At 43.7% G+C, this 23,664-nt stretch overlaps 1 protein-coding gene across 1 annotated transcript in view; it reads right to left on the minus strand.

Annotated features, from left to right (window-relative positions):
* Positions 1-23,664, minus strand: part of LOC137424248 (uncharacterized) — a 207,243-nt gene that overhangs the window by 115,409 nt on the left and 68,170 nt on the right. Inside the window, exons 24-33 of the mRNA XM_078771992.1 lie at positions 22,179-22,298; positions 16,278-16,403; positions 16,005-16,124; positions 15,437-15,562; positions 14,176-14,295; positions 13,926-14,051; positions 11,069-11,188; positions 10,823-10,942; positions 10,606-10,725; positions 9,822-9,947 (exon numbers count right to left, since the gene is read on the minus strand). Of these exons, the coding sequence (XP_078628118.1) occupies positions 9,822-9,947; positions 10,606-10,725; positions 10,823-10,942; positions 11,069-11,188; positions 13,926-14,051; positions 14,176-14,295; positions 15,437-15,562; positions 16,005-16,124; positions 16,278-16,403; positions 22,179-22,298 (1,224 nt within the window). The remainder of the gene's footprint in view (positions 1-9,821; positions 9,948-10,605; positions 10,726-10,822; positions 10,943-11,068; positions 11,189-13,925; positions 14,052-14,175; positions 14,296-15,436; positions 15,563-16,004; positions 16,125-16,277; positions 16,404-22,178; positions 22,299-23,664) is intronic.

Raw genomic sequence — 23,664 nt, forward strand, 5'->3', positions numbered from 1 at the left:
GGCCAGGCCGCCCCAGCAAGTTCAGCCCAAGAGCACACTGCAAGACGCTGAAAGAGGTCTCTAAGAACCCCAGAATATCATCACGGGACCTACAGGTAGCTCTTGCCACTGTTGATGTCAAAGTGCACGAGTCTACCATTAGAAAGAGGCTGCACAAATTTGATCTACATGGGAGGTGTGCCAGGAGGAAACCTTTGCAGTCCTGAAAGAACATCAGGGCAAGACTAAAGTTTGCCAATGAACACCCAGGCAAAGACCAGCACTTCTGGAACAATGTGCTCTGGACAGATGAGTCAAAGGTAGAGCTATTTGGCCACAGTACCAGAAGACATGTTTGGCGAAAACCAAAGACAGCATTTGACCACAAGAACCTGATACCAACTGTAAAGCATGGTGGTGGAAATATTATGGTTTGGGGCAGCTTTGCTGCATCAGGGCCTGGGCAGCTCACCATCATATAATTGTTACGGATTTATGTGAATTTATGTGAATTACTATTCAGGTCTTTGCTTATTAATGTGTAGTCGATTAAAGGTTGTTGTGATTAAAGGGTCAGGAGCCCTTCTGGGGAAAAGGAGACCGGAAACGGAAGAAGAAACGACACGAGGTTCGGGAGAAGCGGCGATCTTCTTCCTCTTCCTCGCCCAGCGCCGAAAAAGAGCGGTATCGATATTGAGCAGCGAGGGGAACGCTGCGTTTGACAGCCCGTCTGGTGAGAGGAGTTACCTGGGCGGGGTAATTACCCCTTTACACATCAAGTTGCCATGGGTTCGTGCGCGGAAACCAGCGTCCGGCACAGTTCGCCTCCCCGTCTACAAGGACGCGTGCGGGTCGCACCTTGGGCCTAGCGCGCGTTGCGAGCCGCGCTTGGTTTTGCCCCGTTGCTTGGCAAGGAGGAGTGCGCTGCAGCGGCTGTCCCCGGTACGGGACGTGCACGGTGGAAGCCCGTCAGGAAGGGTCCGTTCAACCGCCCACGTGCGGAGATCGAACTACAGGAGTACGGAGACATTGTGAGAGACATTGACCATGGAGGGAGTCGGGAGTGGGGCTCACGTGAGGAATGTATAAGATGGCCATCTTAGAGCTATTGTAGATGAGTTTACATCTTAGTGATTGATTGCTGATTGTTGATAGTTGTTGATTCCTTGGGGGAATATATTATTGATTACTCCGGATCCTTGGTGTGGGGGTTTCTTATTGACTGGAATTCATATTGATTGCGTTACGAAAGCGTATAAATCATATATCTTTCTGGCGGGGTGCCTCCCACGGTCCGGGGGTCACCGAGACCAGGTAGTTACCGGGAGGACCACGTAACAGAATTGGGGGCTCATTGTAATTACAATTTGCGGATTCGCAATTCGGTCTACGTCCGGGATCTATTAAATTTTCTAAATTTTAGTCTGGGAAAGAATTCCCAAGAGTGGGAACTTTTCCAACGTTCCCAAAATTGTTTTGCTCTGTCGACAAAACAACAACAACAAAAAAATAATAATAAATAAATAACAATAGCAATAATAGTAAGACTGTTGCTTTTCTTTGTTGGAAATTTCTGGGGTGAAGGTTAACAGGTGTTACCAGTAGTCACCATGGCGTTTGTGGCACAGAACTTTGCGGTAACCCCTAGTGAGGCACAGTTCCGAGCGTTACTAAAAGCGGACCTCTTGAAATTGGCCAAACATTTTAACTTGGAGGTCCGAACTCATTTGAGGAAGGCAGAGTTGCAGACCACGGTGATACAGTCTATGGTGGGATTAGGAACATGGGACGAGTTAGCCTGGGAGTGGCTACCCGAAGAACCAGAAGACGTTGAGCTCCGGAAACTGGAGTTGCAATTACGGAGCCAGGAACGGATCAAAGAAGAAGAAAGGAAAGCAGAAAAGGAAAGAGCAGAAGAAGAAAGGAAAGCAGAAAAGGAAAGAGCAGAAGAAGAAAGGAAAGCAGAAGAGAGGAGAGAAGAGAAACAAGCAGATGAAAGGAGAGTGGAACGAGAACTCCAGGAAAGGTTAGCAGAAGAAGAAAGGAAAGCAGAAAAGGAAAGAGCAGAAGAAGAAAGGAAAGCAGAAGAGAGGAGAGAAGAGAAACAAGCAGAGGAAAGGAGAGTGGAAAGAGAACTCCAGGAAAGGTTAGAAGGGAGAAAAGCAGAGGAGAGGAGAGCTGCCAGGGAACTCGAAGCAGAGGAGAGAAAAGCCGAAAGGGAGTTGAAGGAACGTGATCTGGCGCTTCAGCAAGAGATTAAATTCAAGGAGCTGGAGGTAATGAGAGAACGGGGCGAGGTACCACCCTTGCTGACGGGGTCGACACCTAGCCAGAACACCTGGGAGGTGGGCAGACATGTGAGGCTGGTTCCACCCTTCAGTGAAAAGGAAGTCACTCAATTTTTTCCACACTTTGAGAAAGTGGCTCGACAGTTAAACTGGCCGGAGGAGGCCTGGACCATACTAGTGCAAAGTGTGCTGGTGGGTAAAGCTCAAGAGATTTATTCGGCGTTACCAATGGACCAATGTGCAGATTATGAGGTATTGAAGAAGCATATCCTCAAAGTCTATGAGTTGGTTCCGGAAGCTTACCGGCAAAAATTCAGGAATGCCAGGAAGAGGGAGAGTGAGACCCATGTGGAGTTTGCTAGAGTGAAAGAAAACATGTTTGATCGGTGGTGTGAGTCAAAAAGAGTCGGGAATGACTTCGAAGCATTGCGTGACCTGATGCTGGTGGAGGAATTTCAACAGTGTGTCCACGAGGACATCAAAGTGTACCTGCAGGAAAAGAAAGTACCGAAGTTGTGGGACGCAGCCACCATGGCAGATGATTATGCCTTAACACACCGGATAGGGGTCCACGAACCTAACTCCTCGCCTAGATCTCCGCAGGGGAGGTGTGGAACAGCAGGTGCGGAGAACGACAATACATGGCGGCGGCCTCAAGATGATTATGGGGACAACGCTGATACCCGAACGGTTCGAAATCAGGGGGCTACGGGCCCAAGACAAACATATTTTTCGGGGGGCCCGAGGCAGACCACGAGTTTTTCCTCCGGGCCGACTTGCGCCTTTTGCAAAAAACCTGGACACTTGATGTCCAGTTGTTACCTCATGAAAAGGGAAAACCCAGAGCGGAGTCCGACTATTACCACTCCGAATGCGATGGCAAGCGTAAGAAATCGCCCACAGAAGAGTTACCAACCATTTATTTATGAGGGGTTGGTCTCACTCAAGGGAGACTTGACTAACCCAAGACCAGTTAGGGTTTTGAGGGACACAGGAGCCCATCAATCCTTAATGCTTGAAGGCATTTTGCCATTGTCAAAGAGTACCGCAACTGGTGATAGTGTTCGGTTACAAGGGATCGGTGGCTGTGTTAGTGCCCCACTTCATGTCATCCATTTGGAATCCGATTTGGTGTCAGGACCGGTCACCGTCGGTTTACAAGCCACGCTTCCTGTAGAGGGAGTATCTGTGATTATCGGGAATGATTTGGCCAGGGGGCAAATTTATGGTAACCCGAGGGTGGGTAAAGAGCCCCACAGGGGAAATAACACCACCCCCCGCTTGGGATGGAGACAAAAGTTCCAAGTTATTTGTAGGGGGACTGAACTTCAACACAGAGGAAGAAGTTCTGACCTCTGTCTTCAACAGATATGGGCTGCTGGTGGAAGTGCGGGTGGTAAAAGACAGGGAAACGCAACAGTCAAGAGGGTTCGGCTTTGTCACGTTTGCAAGCACAAGAGACGCCAGAGAGGCAGAGAAGAATTGGAATGGTAAGGATTTTGAGGGTCGGACCATAACAGTAGGGAAGGCATTTCATAGGCGTCGAGAGGTCTACAGAAGAGGACAACTTGGCAGTAGTTTTAGGGTCGGCAGCAGCCGATATTACTATGAAGGCTCCCAGAGTTACGGCACCTCCCGAAAGAATGAATGTCAGAGCACTGGCCGAGAAGGAGACCGCCAGTAAGGTAACGGCTGGGACAAGGGGTCCCACCGTAACTGTCAGGAGTCTGGCGAAGTTGAAGCACTATATACGGGGGAGCCGCCGAGCCGGGGCTCCTACACGGACTAACCGTGAATGCCACGTTCTTAAAGGCGTCCAGGTAGTGAACTTTCCTGCACGGACTAACCGTGAACTCCACGTTCTTAAAGGCGTCCATGTAATGAACTTTCCTCCCCGGACTAACCGTGAACTCCACATTCCTTAAGGCGTCCCTGTAGGGAATACTCAGCTGGGCCTCCCGAAAAAGTGCTATCGAGAGGTTTAACTTTGGGGCTTTGGTCACCACCTCTTAACCGTCATTCAAGAGAAACTAGAAGTGGTTGATGCTTGGTCCAGAGTGAATTAATCTAGGGGTTTTGGTGAAATTTTGTTGCTTTATTTTTAAGTGATAATTGTGCCCGGGGGGAACTGATGATTTGGGGGTGTGAGTTATCTGATTTGTTTATCCAAGTTGGCCGGCAAAGAAAGTTTTCGCTGGGTTCAAACTTTCTTTCTTGAAGGGGGGGAGTCTTACGGATTTATGTGAATTTATGTGAATTAATATTCAGGTCTTTGCTTATTAATGTGTAGTCGATTAAAGGTTGTTGTGATTAAAGGGTCAGGAGCCCTTCTGGGGAAAAGGAGACCGGAAACGGAAGAAGAAACGACACGAGGTTCGGGAGAAGCGGCGATCTTCTTCCTCTTCCTCGCCCAGCGCCGAAAAAGAGCGGTACCTCCCACGGTCCGGGGGTCACCGAGACCAGGTAATTACCGGGAGGACCACGTAACATAATCCACTATGAATTCTTCATTGTACCAGAGGGTGTTTGAGGATAATGTGAGGCCATCTGTCGGAAAGTTGAAGCTCAACCGAAGGTGGACCTTGCAACATGACAATGACCCTAAACATACCAGTAAATCCACCAAGGAATGGCTGAAAAGAAAGAAATGGAGGGTTCTGGAATGGCGAAGTCAAAGCCCGGATCTAAATCCCATCGAGATGTTGTGTGGGGATTTGAAACGAGCTGTGCATGCAAGAAACCCCTCAAACATCGCACAGCTGAAATAATTCTGCATGGAGGAGTGGGCAAAAATTTCTCCCAGTCAATGTCAGAGACTGGTAGACAGTTATAAGAAAAGCCTACGTGAGGTTGTTTCTGCCAAAGGGGGCAATACCACCTATTAGGGCCAAGGGTGTACTTACTATTTCCACATGCGAAATTTGCATTATTGTTCATTTAAATTATACAATGGACTACAAAATGTAAATGTTTCATGATATTTCTTATATTATATTACCTTTATCTGTCAATATTGTTGAAATGAAGATCAAATAGCTGTAGGTTGAAATATGTTGAAAAAGTCTAAACTTTACATGGGGTGTACTTACTTTTTCACATGACTGTATATATATATATATATATATACACTACCGGTCAAAAGTTTTAGAACACCTAATTTTTCAAGTTTTTATTGAAATTTACGCAGTTTAATGTCTCAATCTACTCTGAAATTAAGCAGAGAACAAATAAACAATTGGAGATAAAAAAAGAAATCATAGAATCATTTTGTTTAACAAAATTTAATTTAAATTTTTGACTCGGCAAAGGAGCCACCTTTTGCAGATATAACCGCCGAACACACTCGTGGCATTCTTTGTACAATGGAAATCAAATATTGTCCGGGAAGTTCTTCCCAACATTGTTGCAGAATTTCCCACAAATGTGTTGCACTTGTAGGTTGCTTTGCTTTCACCCTTCTGTCCAGTTCATCCCAAACCAGCTCGATGGGGTTTAAGTCTGGAGACTGTGCTGGCCATTCCATGATTTGAAGCCTGCAGTCTTGTTCTTTTCCTCGAAGGTAGTTTTGACATAGCCTGGAGATGTGTTTAAGGTCATTATCTAACTGTAGGATGAACCCCTGACCAACTAGGCATATACCCGAGGGTATTGCATAGCGCTGCAAAATGCTGTGGTAGCCCTTTTGGTTCAGGGTGCCAGTCACTCTGTGCAGGTTGCCGACTCTGGATCCAGCAAAAGAGCCCCAGACCATCACGCTTCCTCCTCCATGTTTGACAGTTGGTGTCACACACTGAGGAACCATCCTTTCGCCTTCTCGATGGCATACAAAACCCTGCGTGATGAACCAAATATTTCAAATTTTGATTCATCGGTCCATAAGACGTTCTTCCAGTCTTCAGTAGTCCACTGGTGGTGCTTCATGGCCCAGGAAAGCCTCTTTTTCTTATTTTGCCATCTTAGCAATGGCTTTCTTACTGCCACTCGACTTGTCAAACCTGCAGCTCAAAGTCTTCTCTTCACAGTTGAAACTGAGACCTGCTTACTTCGACCAGTGTTAAGCTGTGCTTGAAGCTGTTGTCCTGTGAGCCACCTATAACGCAAGCTGTTGACTCTCAGAAACTTGTCTTCGGATTCTGCTGTGGCTTTGGGTCTGCCAGACATCTTCCTGTCAGAGTTTCCTCCAGTTTCCAAGTGCCTTTTGATGGTGTAGGAAACTGCACTCACTGACACCTTGGCTTTCTTTGCAATTTCTCTAAAGGAAAGACCTACACTTTTAAGGGTTAGAATGGTCTGTCTGTCTTCCTTTGTTAATTGCCTTTTTCTCGCCATTATGATAGCAATACAGTATACTACTTCCTGCAGTGCAATATTGTCGAAATAATGCTTCAGAGGGTGTAATAACAGTCTGTTCCAATACTGCTTTTATACAGACAGGGGGTTTGTAATCAAGTAATCAGCAGAGGTTGGGACACCTGTAGGAATTGTTTGCATCAACTTTCAAGGCTTAATTTACTTACATTGCTGCAGAACAGCTGTAAGTTGTTAACCCATTACTTGTACCCTGAAGAAGGCCTTTTTTTTTTTTTTACAATATAACTGCAATTTGCATTATTTTCCCGTTTTTGCTAACCTAAACTTTTTTTTTAACCTCGAGCAGTTTACTGCTTACATTTGTACCATTTCAGGTTATTGACTGGACATTAAGCTGTGTAAATTTCAATAAAAACTGGAAAAATTGAGGTGTTCTAAAACTTTTGACCTGGAGTGTATATATATATATATACATATCTATATCTATATCTATCTATTTATATATATATATATATATATATCCATATATATATATATCCATATATATGTATATATATATATATATATATATATATATATATATCCATATATATATATATCCATATATATATATATATATATATATATATATATATATATATATATATATATATATATATATATATATACACACACACACACTTTATACCCCTATAAAACATTTTAAAATATATTCCATCATGCTGCCCCAATGATCTAATGGATACGGCATTAGACTCCCAAGCTGGCGATTGTGAGCTCGAATCACATCTGGGTTGAATGTTTTTTTCCTTTACTTTTTCAAGTGTTTTATATCGTCCTGAATAAAGTCTTGTAAGATGAACAAATGCATTTTATTCGTATTTAAAATGTATAAAAAAATGCCAGGGGCATATAAAATGCCCCTTTATATGGTATGTTACACATTACATGTGTCAAAGTAGAAAAGAAGGGACATTCCATACCTTGTAGAAAATGACAAACAATAGAAAATAAGGGAGATTCAAGAAAATCTGGACTACCCTTGTGTTCTTAGGATGAACCAAGTAATGCTCTAGAAAAGTTCATATAAAGGGGCGCCCTACATATATTGGTAAAAACCCATCAGTACGTAAAGTTTTCTGTTCACCTTGAAAAGGAAAACACATAAGATAATGTTCTAATAATCACAATAATTTCACATAAGTATGTGTTACGGATTCGTCACTTCCGCTGTTGTGGTTTTCACCCACTTGACATGTTTCTGATATCATGTATTATTATTATTCTCAAAAGGGTTATTATTCAGGAACAGCTATCTAAAGTAAAAAAGGTTAACGTAAAATGATACAGGAAACCGACCCGGAAGAAAAAGGCGGTGAAGAAGAAGAAGGCATGAGGACAGTGAAACGACGCGTTCTGAAAAAGCTCCGTACCTAGCGTGGTCGAGCGTACATGGCGAGTGAACTTTGAGTCCTTGAAAGGAATCTCGTGCGATCGGTGTTATCGCTGGAGTTGTGGAAAAGCCTGCGAAGCCAGGTACAGGGGTGAGATTCCAGAGAATCTTCGCCTCGAGGCCGCGGCTCGAGTGAGAGCCGTCCGCCATTTCGCCCCGCGCGCTGCCTTCATCGGAAAAGGTTTTTGTCGCGTCGGCTGGGCTTATCCTCCGATGGTTTGCCGGGAACGGCTGTGCAATAAAGTGGCGTTTGAGGAGTACACGGCGATTTGCTGATTGAATGGCAAACGTGTATGTCGGCGTGCGTCTTTGGAGAGTGTCCATTCTACCACGAGTTTGCTGGGTGTTGGACCACGTGACTTCTGTGTCGCTTCGACCTTCTACGCCTCGATTGCTCTTGATCGGACATTGTTCCAACGATCGCCGGAGCAAAACAACTTCGCCTTGAAGGTTATAAAGACATTGAAGAGGTTCTTTCCATGTACTGGGAACAGTGAGTTCGATTACTTTAACAGATGGTACCATCCCAAGATATTGATTGTATGGTGGCTGGCTATCATGGTTGTATCATTATTCCTGTGTGATTTTTAATATATTCTTTTTGTTGATAACCATTGGTGTGGTTTCGATCTTGATTTTGACACGGAGTAATATATATCTTTCTGCCGGGGTTCCTCTCGGGGTTCGGAGGTTACCGAGACCAGGAGATTGTAGAGGACTCCGTAACATATGTGAAATCTAATTTGCTCAAAAAGTTAATAAAGTTTGGATGTATTATGTACCAACCAATTGCAGACATGTTGGGTGTGATGTATTCTTCGGGACAAGCGTTGGACAAGCGGGATGTGTGTACACATTACAGGCAACAATTGGATTAGATGAAAGAATTGTACACATGTGCAGTGCAGCCTATTTTACCAGTCCCTTTTGGACCATAATTGCACATTACATAAACTTGCAAGTGTTGACATTGCAGACATATTGGACAAACGTGATATGTACATGATGAACACTGATGATAATTAGAGATGATGGATTAAATGTATATGCACATCTACTTCTGCATAGAGTATAAAACGAATATTATGTGTGGCATTTTAATTTTTTACAGAAAAATGAAGGACCGCGAAGAGTTCCCTTTGAAACTTTCCCTTTGTAACTGCATTGAAAATACCTTTACTTCTTCATGTAGATATATGAACCAAATTGGCGCCCCTTTATATGTAATTTTAAAAACGAGATTTTAAAACGAGATCACGTAAAAAAACGAGATTTTTTTTGAATGTCCCATATTTTCTATTGTTTGGCATTTTCTACAGGTTATGGAATGTCCCTTCTTTTCTATAGTTTGCCACATGGCACATACCATATATAAAGGGGTCTTTGTATTCCCCTGGCATTTTCCCCAAAAATATATACATACATATGCGTGCATACACACACACACACACACACACACACACACACACACACACACACACACACACACACACACACACACACACACACACACACACACACACATCATCTTTATTGATATTTTATTGTGTATATGTATGTAAATATTTATTTTTATTTTTTTATTTTATTTTTTTACATGTATTTATATCATCTATATCATTAGAATAAGGCTCCATATTCAATGGGATTCGAAGAAACTTTCCCTTTGGCTGTTTTGCACAAAAATGCTTTTACCGACTCAATTTCATCGTGTCACATTATTACTGGTTTTAGTCCAATACTCTTTGTAGAAATGCTTAAAAATCATTTTGAAGGTAAAATACACTCACCCACACACTGTGTAATGCTTCCTTCCATAAAGCTGTACCCCAGCCAGCATGAGCACAGGAAACTCCCTTGAGTGTTTTCACAAATATGGTTGCAACCATAATTCCTCAATAAGCATTCATTGACATCTGTTATAAAATGAAAGAAGACACAAACAAAAATGATGACATTGTATATGATTTAATTCCACTCTTTTTTTTTAGACAGTGAAGGAAGGGTCTTGTCGGAGCTTGAAGTTAAATGATATGCAGGACAAGCACTTCAAGAAACATCAGTGGACTTTTCACGAGTCATAAAAAAATTAGACAATGGAGAAATAAACACAGTATATAGCATTTGAATCATGAGCAAACACCTGATCGGAGCATTAAAGAGGCCAAAACAACAAAATTGAAGAAAGATTTTTACATTATAGATACATTGATAAACAAAAAATATGTTTTCTTTTGTATATTTACACTCGTATACATACATATGAATTCTCATTTGAACTCACATGTGTGTGTGTATGTGTGCACACGTCTGCTCATATGTGCGTTGTATGCTCCATAATATCTAAATACATTTTCAAATAATAAGATTCTGAGAGGTGATGAGTGTCCAACCGCATGTTATTTCCAATAGCATATGTTACGAGGAAAATTAGGGTAACGACACATTTACAAATTTTACGTACATTGCAAACAAGTCAAATGATCAAATATGAGACAATCCTCAAAAGTTTAGTACAATTTTCCTGAGTATGCTCTGACTCTATGTGGCTATAACCTGCACTGCTCTCCACACCTGTGCAGTTTTGTCCATTTCCAGTGAATCCATCCATGCAGGTACAGCTGTACGAGCCATTTTTGTCAAGGCAAAGCGCATTGGCATCGCATTGATTTTCACCCAAACACTCGTTGATGTCTAAGGGAAGAGTGCATAGGGGCCATGATGTTACAATCAATGTAGTGAAGAAAATGAAGGAGAATGACAGCGTGTGGGTGCTCACTCTCTCACTTACTCAGACACTGCTTATTGCTTCCCAGAACGTAACCCGATCTACAGGAACAGGAGAAGCTCCCTGCTGTGTTGTGGCAGTCATGGCTACAACCGCCATTATCCGATGAACATTCATTGATATCTGCAGGTTAAAGGAAAGCACGAACTCATTCATTCCAAAAAAAGGACTTACTATATTAATGAGGTTACAACTGATGCAACCAAAATTGCAACTGATGAGGTAAATGTTGGTTTGCATTCCACCTACCGGAGCAGGATGTTCCATTTCCCACTAAACCATCCATGCAGGTGCATTCGTACGCACCCACTGTATTTGTGCAGGTGGCATTAGGATGGCATGGATTTGTTGCAGAACACTCATCAATGTCTGAAAAAGAGGACACATGAACCTTGAGGATGGGACATACATGTCTAGCACATGAACATTGTGTCATAAGTAGGAGAAGGTTATTTTAAATTGTACACAATTCAACAAAAGGGCAAACGTGCTGTAGAAGTAGAAAAACTTCTAGGTAAGCGATTTATCGCAGGTATTCCAAGTGAAACCTGTCCCTTGTCCTCTTAATTGATAAAATGCATTATAATGACTACAAACTCCGATGTATTTCAGTTCTTTGATGAATCTTAACAATACTACGCTATAGTTTATAAGAATCTTGCAGGAAAATTATTAATTTAAATATTAAGGGTGTGTGTATATATACTGAAACGCAAAAGAAACTTACCACCTTTGAAACCTTTAAATATCAACAATAACACTGCGTGTAGTAAATGTGTGAACTTATTTGTGGACAATAGTGTCCTCACTGTCAGACAAAACGGTCACGGATGGTCACTTGAACCTTCAATGGTCACTTCACAGCACAGCTGTTGAACAGCCGTTTTGACTGTCAGTGATTAGCCAAGGGGTACGGGATGATTTTAATGAGCTGCACGTGATGTCTTGATATTGGCTTTAAAAAGGCCAGTGCAAAATGGGCATTTCAATCAACATGCCACGATTGTCAAGGGATCAACGGCAGCGTGCCCTGGGCATGCTGCAAGGCGGACTGAGCTACCATGAGGTGGCACGTCGCCTTGGCTGTTCACACCAGACGATATCGGCCCTGGTGGACAGAGACACCCTCCACAACTCTGCAGATGACAGACCTCGATCAGGGAGGCCAAGAGTCACCACTGCAAGGCAGGACAGGCAGATGGTCCGAAGTCACCTGCGGGGTCGATTCCGTCCAGCATCCCGCACTGCGGCAGAAATTCCGGGGCGTGCAAACCCACGGATCTCCAATGATACTGCACGAAGACGACTGCATGACTATGGTCTGACTGCCAGAAGACCATACAGAGGCCCCGTGATGACGGCTGCCCATCACCGCAACCGACAGAGATGGTGCCAGCAGCATCAGCGGTGGACCTTGGCGCAGTGGAACGAGGTCGCTTTCAGCGATGAGTCAAGGTTCTGTGTGGACAGTCCTGATGAGCGTGAGCGTGTCTGGAGAAGAACTGGCAAGCAATATGCCGATTGTTGCGTGCGTCAAGCCAACAGGTGGGGTGGCCCAAGTGTGATGGTGTGGGCCACCATATCAGGCCAGCACAGGACGCCACTGGTGGTTGTGGATGGGAATCTTAACGCCCAGCGGTATGTGGATAACATCCTGCGACCTCATCTGCTGCCATTCCTGCTAGACCACCCAGAACTGAGAACCTTTCAGCATGACAACGCTCGTCCCCATGCTGCTCGCTTTACCACTGCATTTCTCCAAGGCGAGAACATCAACACCATGCAGTGGCCTGCGCTCTCCCCTGACCTGAATCCCATAGAGCACCTGTGGGATGAGCTTGGGAGATGCGTAGTTGGCAGGGCCAGGACACGGGCAGAGCTGCTTCAGACATTGAGGACTGAGTGGGACAGAATCCAGCAGCAATCCATCCAAAGACTGGTAGGCAGTATACGCCGACGATGCACTGCCTGTATCCAAAAGAATGGTGGCCACACACGCTATTGAAAGGGGACTGACATTGCACCCTGTGCTGTTCTGTACTGTAGAACAAACTGATGAGATGGTGTATCTTGGTCAAAAACTTGACATGTCATCAATAAAATGCCAATGTTTCAATTAGCAATTGTTGGTTTGTTTTATTTTGAACTGTTACAATTTTATTACATTTCAAACAAGTGGTAAGTTTCTTTTGCGTTTTCGGTCTTTTTGAAGTTGGTCAAAATGGTCAAAGTTTTTGGTCAAAATGCCCATTTTGCACTGGCCTTTTTAAAGCCAATATCAAGACATCACGTGCAGCTCATTAAAATCATCCCGTACCCCTTGGCTAATCACTGACAGTCAAAACGGCTGTTCAACAGCTGTGCTGTGAAGTGACCATTGAAGGTTCAAGTGACCATCCGTGACCGTTTTGTCTGACAGTGAGGACACTATTGTCCACAAATAAGTTCACACATTTACTACACACAGTGTTATTGTTGATATTTAAAGGTTTCAAAGGTGGTAAGTTTCTTTTGCGTTTCAGTATATATGTATTACATTCAAAGGAATTTAAGAGTATAACTCAGACTCTGGTTGACTCAAGAGTGCCTTTGTGATGGAAACATATACATTCATTTGCAGTTCTGTGTAAATACTAATTGGGGATAAGGTTTGTGAAAGCTTTGTTGTACAAAGGCAATTGTCTTCTGGTTCAAGTGACCCACCGAGAAGATAACGGTTTAATCAGGGATCGCTCATCCCCCGATCTATCCCCTCCCCACTCTCTACTTCCTTATCAGTAATTCCTCGAATCCCAATCTACCCCTCCCTAATCCCTTCTCAGAATCCCTCTTCCCCCGATCTCCTCCCTCCCACCCCCTCCCACTGTGAGGAACCAATCAAATCTTCTCCTATTGTTCTCAATTGCTATAAAATGAAGTAAATGCAACTGAATGAAGAAGAAGAATCGTGTTGACCCGGGGTCATTGTGCCCTGTGAGTTGGTTATACCATGTATTTCTGTTGTAACAGAATGAGTATTTTTCCCAGTGTTAATAAATTTTACAAGTATTCAATGAGTGAACATGACTTGGTTTGTATACACAAATTGTTCCAAGACAGTGCTTACCCACACACTGGCTCTGGCTTCCTGGGGACAACTGGTAACCATGGTGGCAGGTGCATACAAAGCTTCCATCGTTGTTATGGCACAGGTGGTTACAGCCTCCGTTGTTATTGGAACACTCGTTGATCTCTACACCAAAGGCAATTCTGTTAGTTTGTTCACGATGGCTGAAAGCATGCACACGTTCTTGCCTGAGATACGTTTGCGACCCGATGACATAACAGATGGATACACGATCATTTGCTTTTCATACCTGAGCAATGCAATCCAGTCCCAGAGTATCCAGGCTTGCAGTTGCAGTTGTACGAGCCTGCTGTGTTTAAGCAGGTGGCATTAAGATGGCAACGATTTCCACTGGAGCACTCATCGATATCTGAAGAACAGGGTAGTCATATGACAAAGAGCCTCGTTTCATGTCATTGAGGAATGGATATGGGTTTACAATTCAAACCCTAGTACCCTAATCCATGTAGATTGATGTTGAGAAGGTATAGTCAAAGCAATAATAAAGTAGAAAGAGCAATCGGGGATTGCAGACCCTTGCCCGGACGTGATTTCAGTGGTTTTTAAAGCTTTTGTGTTTTAAAAAATATGGCGGCCGAACCACGTGAAATGACGTCATCATTTTTTTCCGCCACCAATTTATCCCTAGATGATGCTTAATAAATTTCATCTTGATCGGATGAAGTTTTGTACTTGTCGAATTATGACGTCATAATGGAGGCACCTATGACAATATGACATCATTAACATATTTTCTTCCCCATGGAGAGTTCTTTACAATGAGCCATGTCTCAATTTTTGTATGCAGCACTTTTGGAGATATAGAGGTGCAATTTTTTTCAGTTTTTCCAAGATGGCGGCCGAACCACATGACCGATGACATCATCATTATTGTTTTTTCTCCACTAATTTATGCCTACATGACACACAAGAAATTTCATCTTGATTGGATGAAGTTTTGTACTTGACAAATTATGACGTCATAATGGAGGCACTTATGACATCATCATTAACATATTTTATTTCCCATGTAGAGTTCTTTGCAATGAGTCATGTCTCAATTTTTTTCTATTCAGCACTTTCGGAGATATAGAGGTGCAACGTTTTTCGGTTTTTCCAAGATGGAGCCCATACCACGTGACCTATGACGTCATAATTCTCATTTAAAAATTAGATAGGTGGAGGTGCACCTATGGTGAAAACTTCATGTCAATTGGACCAACAGTTGCTGAGAAAATCATATTTATTCTGTGCACCAAACAAACAGCAGACAGACAGACAGACAGACAGACAGACAGACAAACAAACGGACTCAATTACAATACCTTCTCCTCTGGCGAGGGTAATAATAAATTATCTGGATTTGCAACAGACTCAGAATCCTTTCTCTCCCAAATTTACTTGATACCAGGAATAAATACTTACCGGTATTTAAAAGATAAGACAATACACGATTCAGAAGGTTTTGTTGGAATGATTCTGTTTTTGTGTCGGAGAACTTTTATGCTTACCCTCACACACAGAGCTGCTGCCCAGGGAGAATTCAAAGCCTGTCTGGCAGGAACAATAGAATCCACCACCAGTGTTGTGACATTCTTGACTGCAGCCTCCGTTTGAAACGATGCATTCATTGATATCTAAAGAAGGACAAATTCAAACTTTCCACTTATTAATTTGTCCATGCTCCATTTTGTTATCCCTTTTAAATCTTATCTTACACAGAAATGTATCTATACTATACGAGAGTCATTTGTGTGTCGTGATTTTTCTCAAATATGGCTGAACGGATCTTTGCCAAACTTTCAGAGGTTCATTAGTGAGTGTCGGGGAGTGTTTCAGCCATAAGACTTAAAAACTTAAAACGCCAAACTTAAATGCAGGACATTCCAGCCACACAAATGAGCCAAACTTTAAAAAAAATTTAATTCCTTTTTGAAAAATCTGAAAGAAAGTTGGATATTTGTGTTGGAATTCTTGTAAAACTTCTGAAACTTAAAAAATTTACATTTTTGGAAAATTTTGAAGTTGGAATTCTCAGTTACTGCCAGGAAGTTTGACTTATTTAGCATTCCTACTCACCAATGCAGGACATTCCATTTCCCTTGAAGCCAGACTTGCAGGCACAGCTAAATGATCCTATTGTGTTTGAGCATGTCGCGTTAGGATGGCACTCTCTGAGTGTAGTACACTCATCAATGTCTGAGAAGGGGTACATAAAGCACACATATGCAATAGGACGTTAAACATTTCGTTCTCTACTTGTAGGAAGATCCACTGATCTGAAAGTCAATCAGTAAGTAAGTTTGTACCAAGACAAAGGGATAAGGTATAAAGAAAGACTGCTTAACCTACCGGTGCACTCATTCGGATTTCCGGCAGTGAAGTTGTAACCAGTGTAGCACGAGCAAGAGAAATTGCCAACAGTGTTGTCACAAACTTGGCTGCAACCACCATTTCCTTCTTGGCACTCGTTTATGTCTGAAAAATATATAAATAAGCAGTTAGACAAACTAGAGCACTAGAGTACGTGATGGACAAAATGTTCTACCATTGTTTGAACTATTTTCGATTTTTTCTTTCATATACAATTTATTTGTAATATATTTTAATTAAAAAAGTATAAAGTGGTAGCTTTATACTTGCGCAAGATTGGACTTTATACTTTATCATTGCGCATGCGCAAGATTGGAGGTCACGTCTATTCAAAGCTGTCCCTGCTCGCACGCTTTCAAAGTTAAGTAATTTTTCACAATTGGGTTTTTGTCGAAACTGTATCTTTCTTTCGGTGTATGTACCTATTGGGGTGTCTTTAATAGGATTCTCGGTGTTGGTTTTTCATACCTGTGTACAGAATCGTCGGTTCTTTCATGTCGCGTATTCTGAGGCCGAGTGTAGTAGGCTACCGTGTCCGACCTTGGCTTGAGGCTTTGTTTTTGTCTCAGCGGTTCTTCGATCGCGCTGCAATTACTTTCGGTCTCTGGTTTTCCCTGTCTTTTCACCCCATACTTCCTTGTTTTTAAATCTCCTCAAAAAAAAAAAATCAAAAAAAATATTTTCCTTCTCTGTTCTTATCCGTTTGTTCGTTCTTATTTGTTCGTTCGTTCTTCGACCACGTTGTTTGTGATCACGTGATCACGTTGTTAAAAAATGTTTAATCTGTCCCCTGAAGAACTGTATTCTGTCGTATTCTATAACACCTTTTTCTTCTTCTTCTATAAAAGGATGCTTTCGACTTGCTCACCAAATCTATTCATTCCAAAAAAAAATTCCATCTCTTATAGTGCATCTTTCATTCATTCCCTAAACTCTCCAGCACTCCACCCATCCTTCAGCGTCCTCAAACGTATTTTTGACTCAAATGTCTCAAGAAACTCATTTTGCAATAAATGTTCGTTTCCCATAAATCGTACACTTTTCAAAATCCAATCTCACCCCTCCCCTCCAAATCTTCCCCATCACCCCTTCCCTCCAAAACTTCCCCAACACCCCTCCCCTCCAAATCTTCCCCATCACCCCTTCCCTCCAAAACTTCCCCATCACCCCTTCCCTCCAAATATTCCCCATCACCCCTCCCCTTCAAAACTTCCCCATCACCCCTCCCCTCCAAATCTAACCCCTTGCCCCTCCCCTCCAAATCTTCCCAATCACCCCTTCCCTCCAAAACTTCCCCATCACCCATCCCCTACAAAACTTCCCCATCACCCCTCCCCTCTAAATCTACCCCCTTGCCCCTCCCCTCCAAATCATCCCCATCACCCATCTCTTTCAAATCTTACCCCTTGCCCCTCCCCTCCAAATCCTCCCCATCACCCATCCCTTTAAAATCTCCCCCCTTGCCCCTTCCCTCCAAAACTCCCCCCACACCCCTCCCCTCCAAGACTCTCCCTCGCTCCTCCCCTCCTAGACTCCCCTCTCACCCCTCCTCCTCAAAGCGTCCTCCCGCTTCTTCCCCCTTCCAACTTTCACCTTCATCTCCCTCAACCTTCTGCCTCACTCGTCCCCCTCCTCAAATAACACCTCACCGCGCCTCACCCAATCACCATCAAACCTTTTGTCCGCCCCATTCTTCCCTTTCTCCAAGCTATTCTGAAATCTCTGACACACCTTCAACAGCTCTCCCTACCTCTTCCTCCTCTTCCACATCTTACCCTACCGCTCCCCCCCCCCCCCCCTGTTCTGTATACGATGCTCCCCCTTCCTCTTCCTTAACAGTATGGACCTCAAACATCCGGGGCCTTCGCTCAAACTTGACTGATCTCTCCATACAGGTTGCTTCTGACAAACCAGACGTGATCTGATTAACAGAAACTTTCCTCCTTCATGATGTCTCTGATTCCTTGGTATCTCTCCCACGTTACTCCCTCCTCCGGTATGATAGACCTGAGCCTCGTCCTGGAGGTGGGGTTGCTATCTTTATAAAAAAAACTCTCTTCCTCACTCGCCCTGCACTGCCCTCTCTCCACCTCACCCCCAGGAATACCTTTGGCTACGGCTTCCCCTTCGCTCCCACCTTTTGTTCATATGTGTGTTGTACCGTCCACCAAACAGTGATGACTCCATCTACATCTCGCTGTCTGATAATATGGACCAACTTCTATTGACCCATCCCAACTCTCTCTTTCTCATATGTGGTGATTTCAACTGTCACCATGCCAGTTGGCTGGGTGTGGGTACCTCTCTCACCAGCCATGGCTCTTCAGCAAAGGACTTCTGTGACTCACTGGGACTGACACAATCTGTCAATTTCCCGACTCGGATCTCAGTCAACGGAGCATCTTCTCTTCTGGACTTGGTTATGACTAACTTCCCTGAAAATGTCTGCTGCTCTTCTTCTGCTCCAAGCAGCTCTTCTGATCATGTGCTTGTTAAAGTGGACATCTCTCTGACCCTTCTCAGAGAGCCTCCTCAGCGTCGGCGAGTCTGGCATTTCACTCAGGCCAACTGGCACGGTCTTCAAGCAGCCATCAATCATCTGGACTGGTCTCCCATCTCTACCGCCTCTGACATAAACTCATCCTGGGAATTCTTCCAATGTAAATTGCTCTCTCTCATGCACAGATTTATCCCATCTCGTCTTCAGTTGTCATACCCTTCCTTCCGTCCATGGTACATGGAATCTTGTGGTGAGGCTATTGCCCAGAAACAACTTGCTTTCGTCTCCTGCAAAGCAAATCCAACGGAAGGAAATCTCATTTCCTTTCACAAAGCCCGAAACAAGTGTGTGTCCACCCTCAGGAGAGCCAGGAAACAATATCTTTCCATTCTCAGGACCGAACTCTCTTATCTGTCTCCCTCTTCCAAATCCTGGTGGTGTCTGGTCAAATCTGTTTCTGGTGTTTGTTCCCCCCCCTCCATCCCCTCCCTCACCTCAAATGGCCACACGGCTGACTCCGCAAGTAAAAAAGCTGAATGCCTCAACTCTGTGTTTGCCTCTAAATCTTGTGTCCCAAACCCATCCCTCTCTGTACCCACCGTACCCAGTCGTACCCAGCTGCTCCTGGACTCTGTGTCCTTTCCTTCTGACAAGGTGGAAAAGTTTCTGTCAACCCTCAACTCTGATTCTGCAACTGGACCTGACGGCATCAGCCCACGGGTCCTAAAATCCTGTTCTTCCGCTCTTTCACTCCCTCTCTCTGTTCGCTTCACCCTCTCTTTTGCTCAAGGTCATCTTCCATCTGCTTGGAAATCTGCCAACATCACCGCTTTTACACTATAAAGGTGCAAAAACAGATCCCAGCAACTACAGACCAATCAGACTTCTCCCAATTATCAGCAAAGTCATGGAATCCATCATTGCTTCAGATATGAAATCTTTCCTCTTCTCCAATGGCTTGATCTCTGATCATCAATTTGGTTTCAGGCCTGGTCACTCTACTCTGGACATGCTGCTTCTGCTTTCTCAACAATGGATGGAGGTCCTCAATGCCAAACAGGAAATTAGAGCAGTCTCCCTTGACATATCACGTGCCTTCGATACGGTCTGGCACCCCGCTATGCTCACGAAACTCTCCTCTTTTGGTATCCATGGAAATCTCCACGCATGGCTGGCGGCCTTCCTCTCTTGTCGTAGTCAATGTGTGGCCCTGAATGGGTTTCTCTCATCTCCTCTTCCTGTTCAGGCTGGAGTTCCCCAAGGCAGTGTTCTGGGCCCTGTGCTTTTTCTGGTCTTCATCAATGATCTTTTTGACTCTCTTGAAAATCCTCTCTATCTCTTTGCTGATGACTCTACTCTCTGTCGCTCCATTCTTCACCCCTCAGATCGGCAGTCTGCAGCCTCCTCACTCTCTGCAGACCTGGACAAAATCACAGACTGGGCAAACAAGTGGAACATGTCTTTCAATCCTGACAAATCTCACACTCTTACGATGTCTCTCCGAAAAGACCGACTGGACAACCCTCCCATCCACTTTCTGAATAATCCTCTCCAAGAAGTTCTGTCACTCGAGCTTTTTGGTCTCACTATCTGCCATGACCTTTCCTGGGAAAACCACATTTCAAATATGGCCTCCAAAGCCAGTCTCCGACTGGGCATCCTCCGTCGTGCGAAGTCCTTCCTTGGCACACCTGAGCTCCTCACCACATACAAGGCTTTCATCCGCAGCTCAATGGAATACTGCTCTCCCCTCTGGGCTGGTGCTTCTGCCTCACACCTAGCTCATCTTCACGCTGTTGAAACCAAAGCATTCAGAATCATTGGAATCTCCGGCGACGAAGCTAACTCCAAGGGCCTCTCACTCACTCACCGCAGGCAGGTTGGTGGTCTTTCTGTCTTCTACCGACTCCTCTCTGGGCTAGCCCCCCCCCCCCCCCCCAGCTCTCTCTGGGCTCTGTCCAGCAAATATTCCTACAGGTCACACAAGATCTGCCTGCAACCCTCTTTTGGTTAAACTGCCAAAATCAAGACTCTCTGCTCACCTTCACTCCTTCATTCCTCTTTTCTCCCGCCTCTGGAACAAACTCCCTCACTCTCTTCAATCCCACTCCACCCTCCAGGTCTTTGAAACAGCTGTTCACCACCATCTCTTATCTTCCCCCATCCAAAACCTTGATCTTTTCTACCCCCGCTAATTTCACCCCAATTCCACTTTTTTGAAATACCAACTTCTGTCCTGGAAGTCCTTGGTGTCCTTGTGTTTTATACATCTCCCTCCCCCTCCCCCTTCTCACGCCTGCTCCCCCCAAGCCCTCTCCATTCCATACACCTCCCTGCTCTCAAATGTTGTGTTTGTGTGCTTCCCCTTCTCTCCCCATCTTGTCTTCCGCTCCCTCTTTTTATATATTTTGTTTGTCTGGTTGATTTGTTTGTGAAGTAAATGTTAGCTCTTTCACGAGCCTCGATTCAGTATCCAAAAAAAAAAAAAAAAAAAAAAAAAATCTTCAAGAGACAAGGAGAATAGCGGAATATGTTTTTATGTCTCCGCCCCCGAAGGTGGCTGGAGGCATTATGTTTTCGGGTTGTCCGACTGTCCGTCCATTCATCCGGGCTTAAAGTCGTTTTTCTCAGCAATCACATGTCCGATTGAGACGAAACTTTGAGAGTAGGATCAACACCGATGCAGAATGTTTTTTTGGATAATTGTGATGCCATAGCTCAAGTGGTATGGCAGACATCTTGGATTAAACTCAAATAATTAAAAAAATATTTCTCGGAAACCGCTGATTGGAAAAATTTTAAACTTGGCACATTGTCAAGCACTCACAATGGTGAACAAAAGCATGGTAATGATGACATCATCAGTGAAGTGGTATACCAGCCAAAAATGTTTTAATCGAATGCCTTAGCCTAAAAAACTGAAATTGCATGGACATGATCAATGATCCATTTGTATTGAAATATTAAATTTATGACATCATAGGTCACGTGGTTTGGCAGCCATATCAGCCTAAAAGCTGATATTTAAAAAAATTCCTTCTCCACAATTGCTTCACCGATCGATATGAAACCCGTCTTATCTTATCTAGTAAAAATGTGATACTTGAAAACAGCTAAAGGGATTTAAAACAAACTTTCTTTTTAGGACAGTGCACGAGGGCATCTAGTTTTTGTCACGGTCAGGGACAATGTGGAGGCATATTGGCGACAGAGTCACACTGCTCTAGTTTATTTTAATGTTTGAGGAAGTGTCGGGGCCTGAATTCACATTGAAAAAGTATTAAAAAACTGCTTGATGATCCATGTCCGAATGATGACATGGCATTCGCTCACCTTATGGATTATAGAGCATCACTTTTACAAAGCAAAATTTTGCAAACCTGTGCATGATCGTCCATCTCCACTGAAGCCAGATTTGCAGGTGCAGTTGTATGAGCCCATGGTATTGAGGCAGATCGCATTCGTATGGCAAGAATTTGGACCGGAGCACTCATCAATGTCTGTAGAAGTAAATACACATTTGTATACAGAGTTCAAGGCTCACTCAAACAAGAGCTGGAGAACAGAGAAAGACTGATTAGAAACAGCATAAAATCAGTATGCATTTTCGTAGAAATGTGAAAAATATAAAGAGAGAAGAAAATATGCAAAATGTTTCGTATAATGTGAAAGGAGTTCTGAAAATATCTCTTGCAGAATCTCGTTAAGGCAAAGTCTTTGGGACCAATTTCTGTAACATGGGAGCGAAATAATGACTTAGTCAATTATATTATTGCAGAGAAATTTGTCACAAAGTTTGTCTTAACAACAAAGACGAGTGGCATTCAAAGATTTGTGTGAACGAGACATTCACAACAGTCCAATAAAGCACAAGTTATGTGTGTGTGTGTGTGTATGTATGTATGTATGTATGTATGTATGTATGTATGTATGTATGTATGTATGTATGTATGTATGTATGTATGTATATATATATATATATATATATATATATATATATATATATATATATATATATATATATATATATATATATATATATATATATATATACTGAAACGCAAAAGAAACTTACCACCTTTGAAACCTTTAAATATCAACAATAATACTGCGTGTAGTAAATGTGTGAACTTATTTGTGGACCATAGTGTCCTCACTGTCAGACAAAACGGTCACGGATGGTCACTTGAACCTTCAATGGTCACTTCATAGCACAGCTGTTGAACAGCCGTTTTGACTGTCAGTGATTACTCTGATTAGCCAAGGGGTACGGGACGATTTTAATGAGCTGCACGTGATGTCTTGATATTGGCTTTAAAAAGGCCAGTGCAAAATGGGCATTTCAATTAGCATGCCACGATTGTCAAGGGATCAACAGCAGCGTGCCCTGGGCATGCTGCAAGGCGGACTGAGCTACCGTGAGGTGGCACGTCGCCTTGGCTGTTCACACCAGACGATATCGGCCCTGGTGGACAGAGACACCCTCCACAACTCTGCAGATGACAGACCTCGATCAGGGAGGCCAAGAGTCACCACTGAAAGGCAGGACAGGCAGATGGTCCGAAGTCACCTGCGGGATCGATTCCGTCCAGCATCCCGCACTGCGGCAGAAACTCTGGGGAAACCGCAAAGAAACTTACCACTTGTTTGAAGGTTTCCCAGGAGTTTCTGCCGCAGTGCGGGATGCTGGACGGAATCGATCCCGCAGGTGACTTCGGACCATCTGCCTGTCCTGCCTTGCAGTGGTGACTCTTGGCCTCCCTGATTGAGGTCTGTCATCTGCAGAGTTGTGGAGGGTGTCTGTCCACCAGGGCCGATATCGTCTGGTGTGAACAGCCAAGGCGACGTGCCACCTCACGGTAGCTC

Source organism: Myxine glutinosa, chromosome 1, assembly GCF_964187855.1.
Source record: "Myxine glutinosa chromosome 1, kmMyxGlut1.1, whole genome shotgun sequence".
In the NCBI taxonomy this organism is placed as follows: domain Eukaryota; kingdom Metazoa; phylum Chordata; class Myxini; order Myxiniformes; family Myxinidae; genus Myxine; species Myxine glutinosa.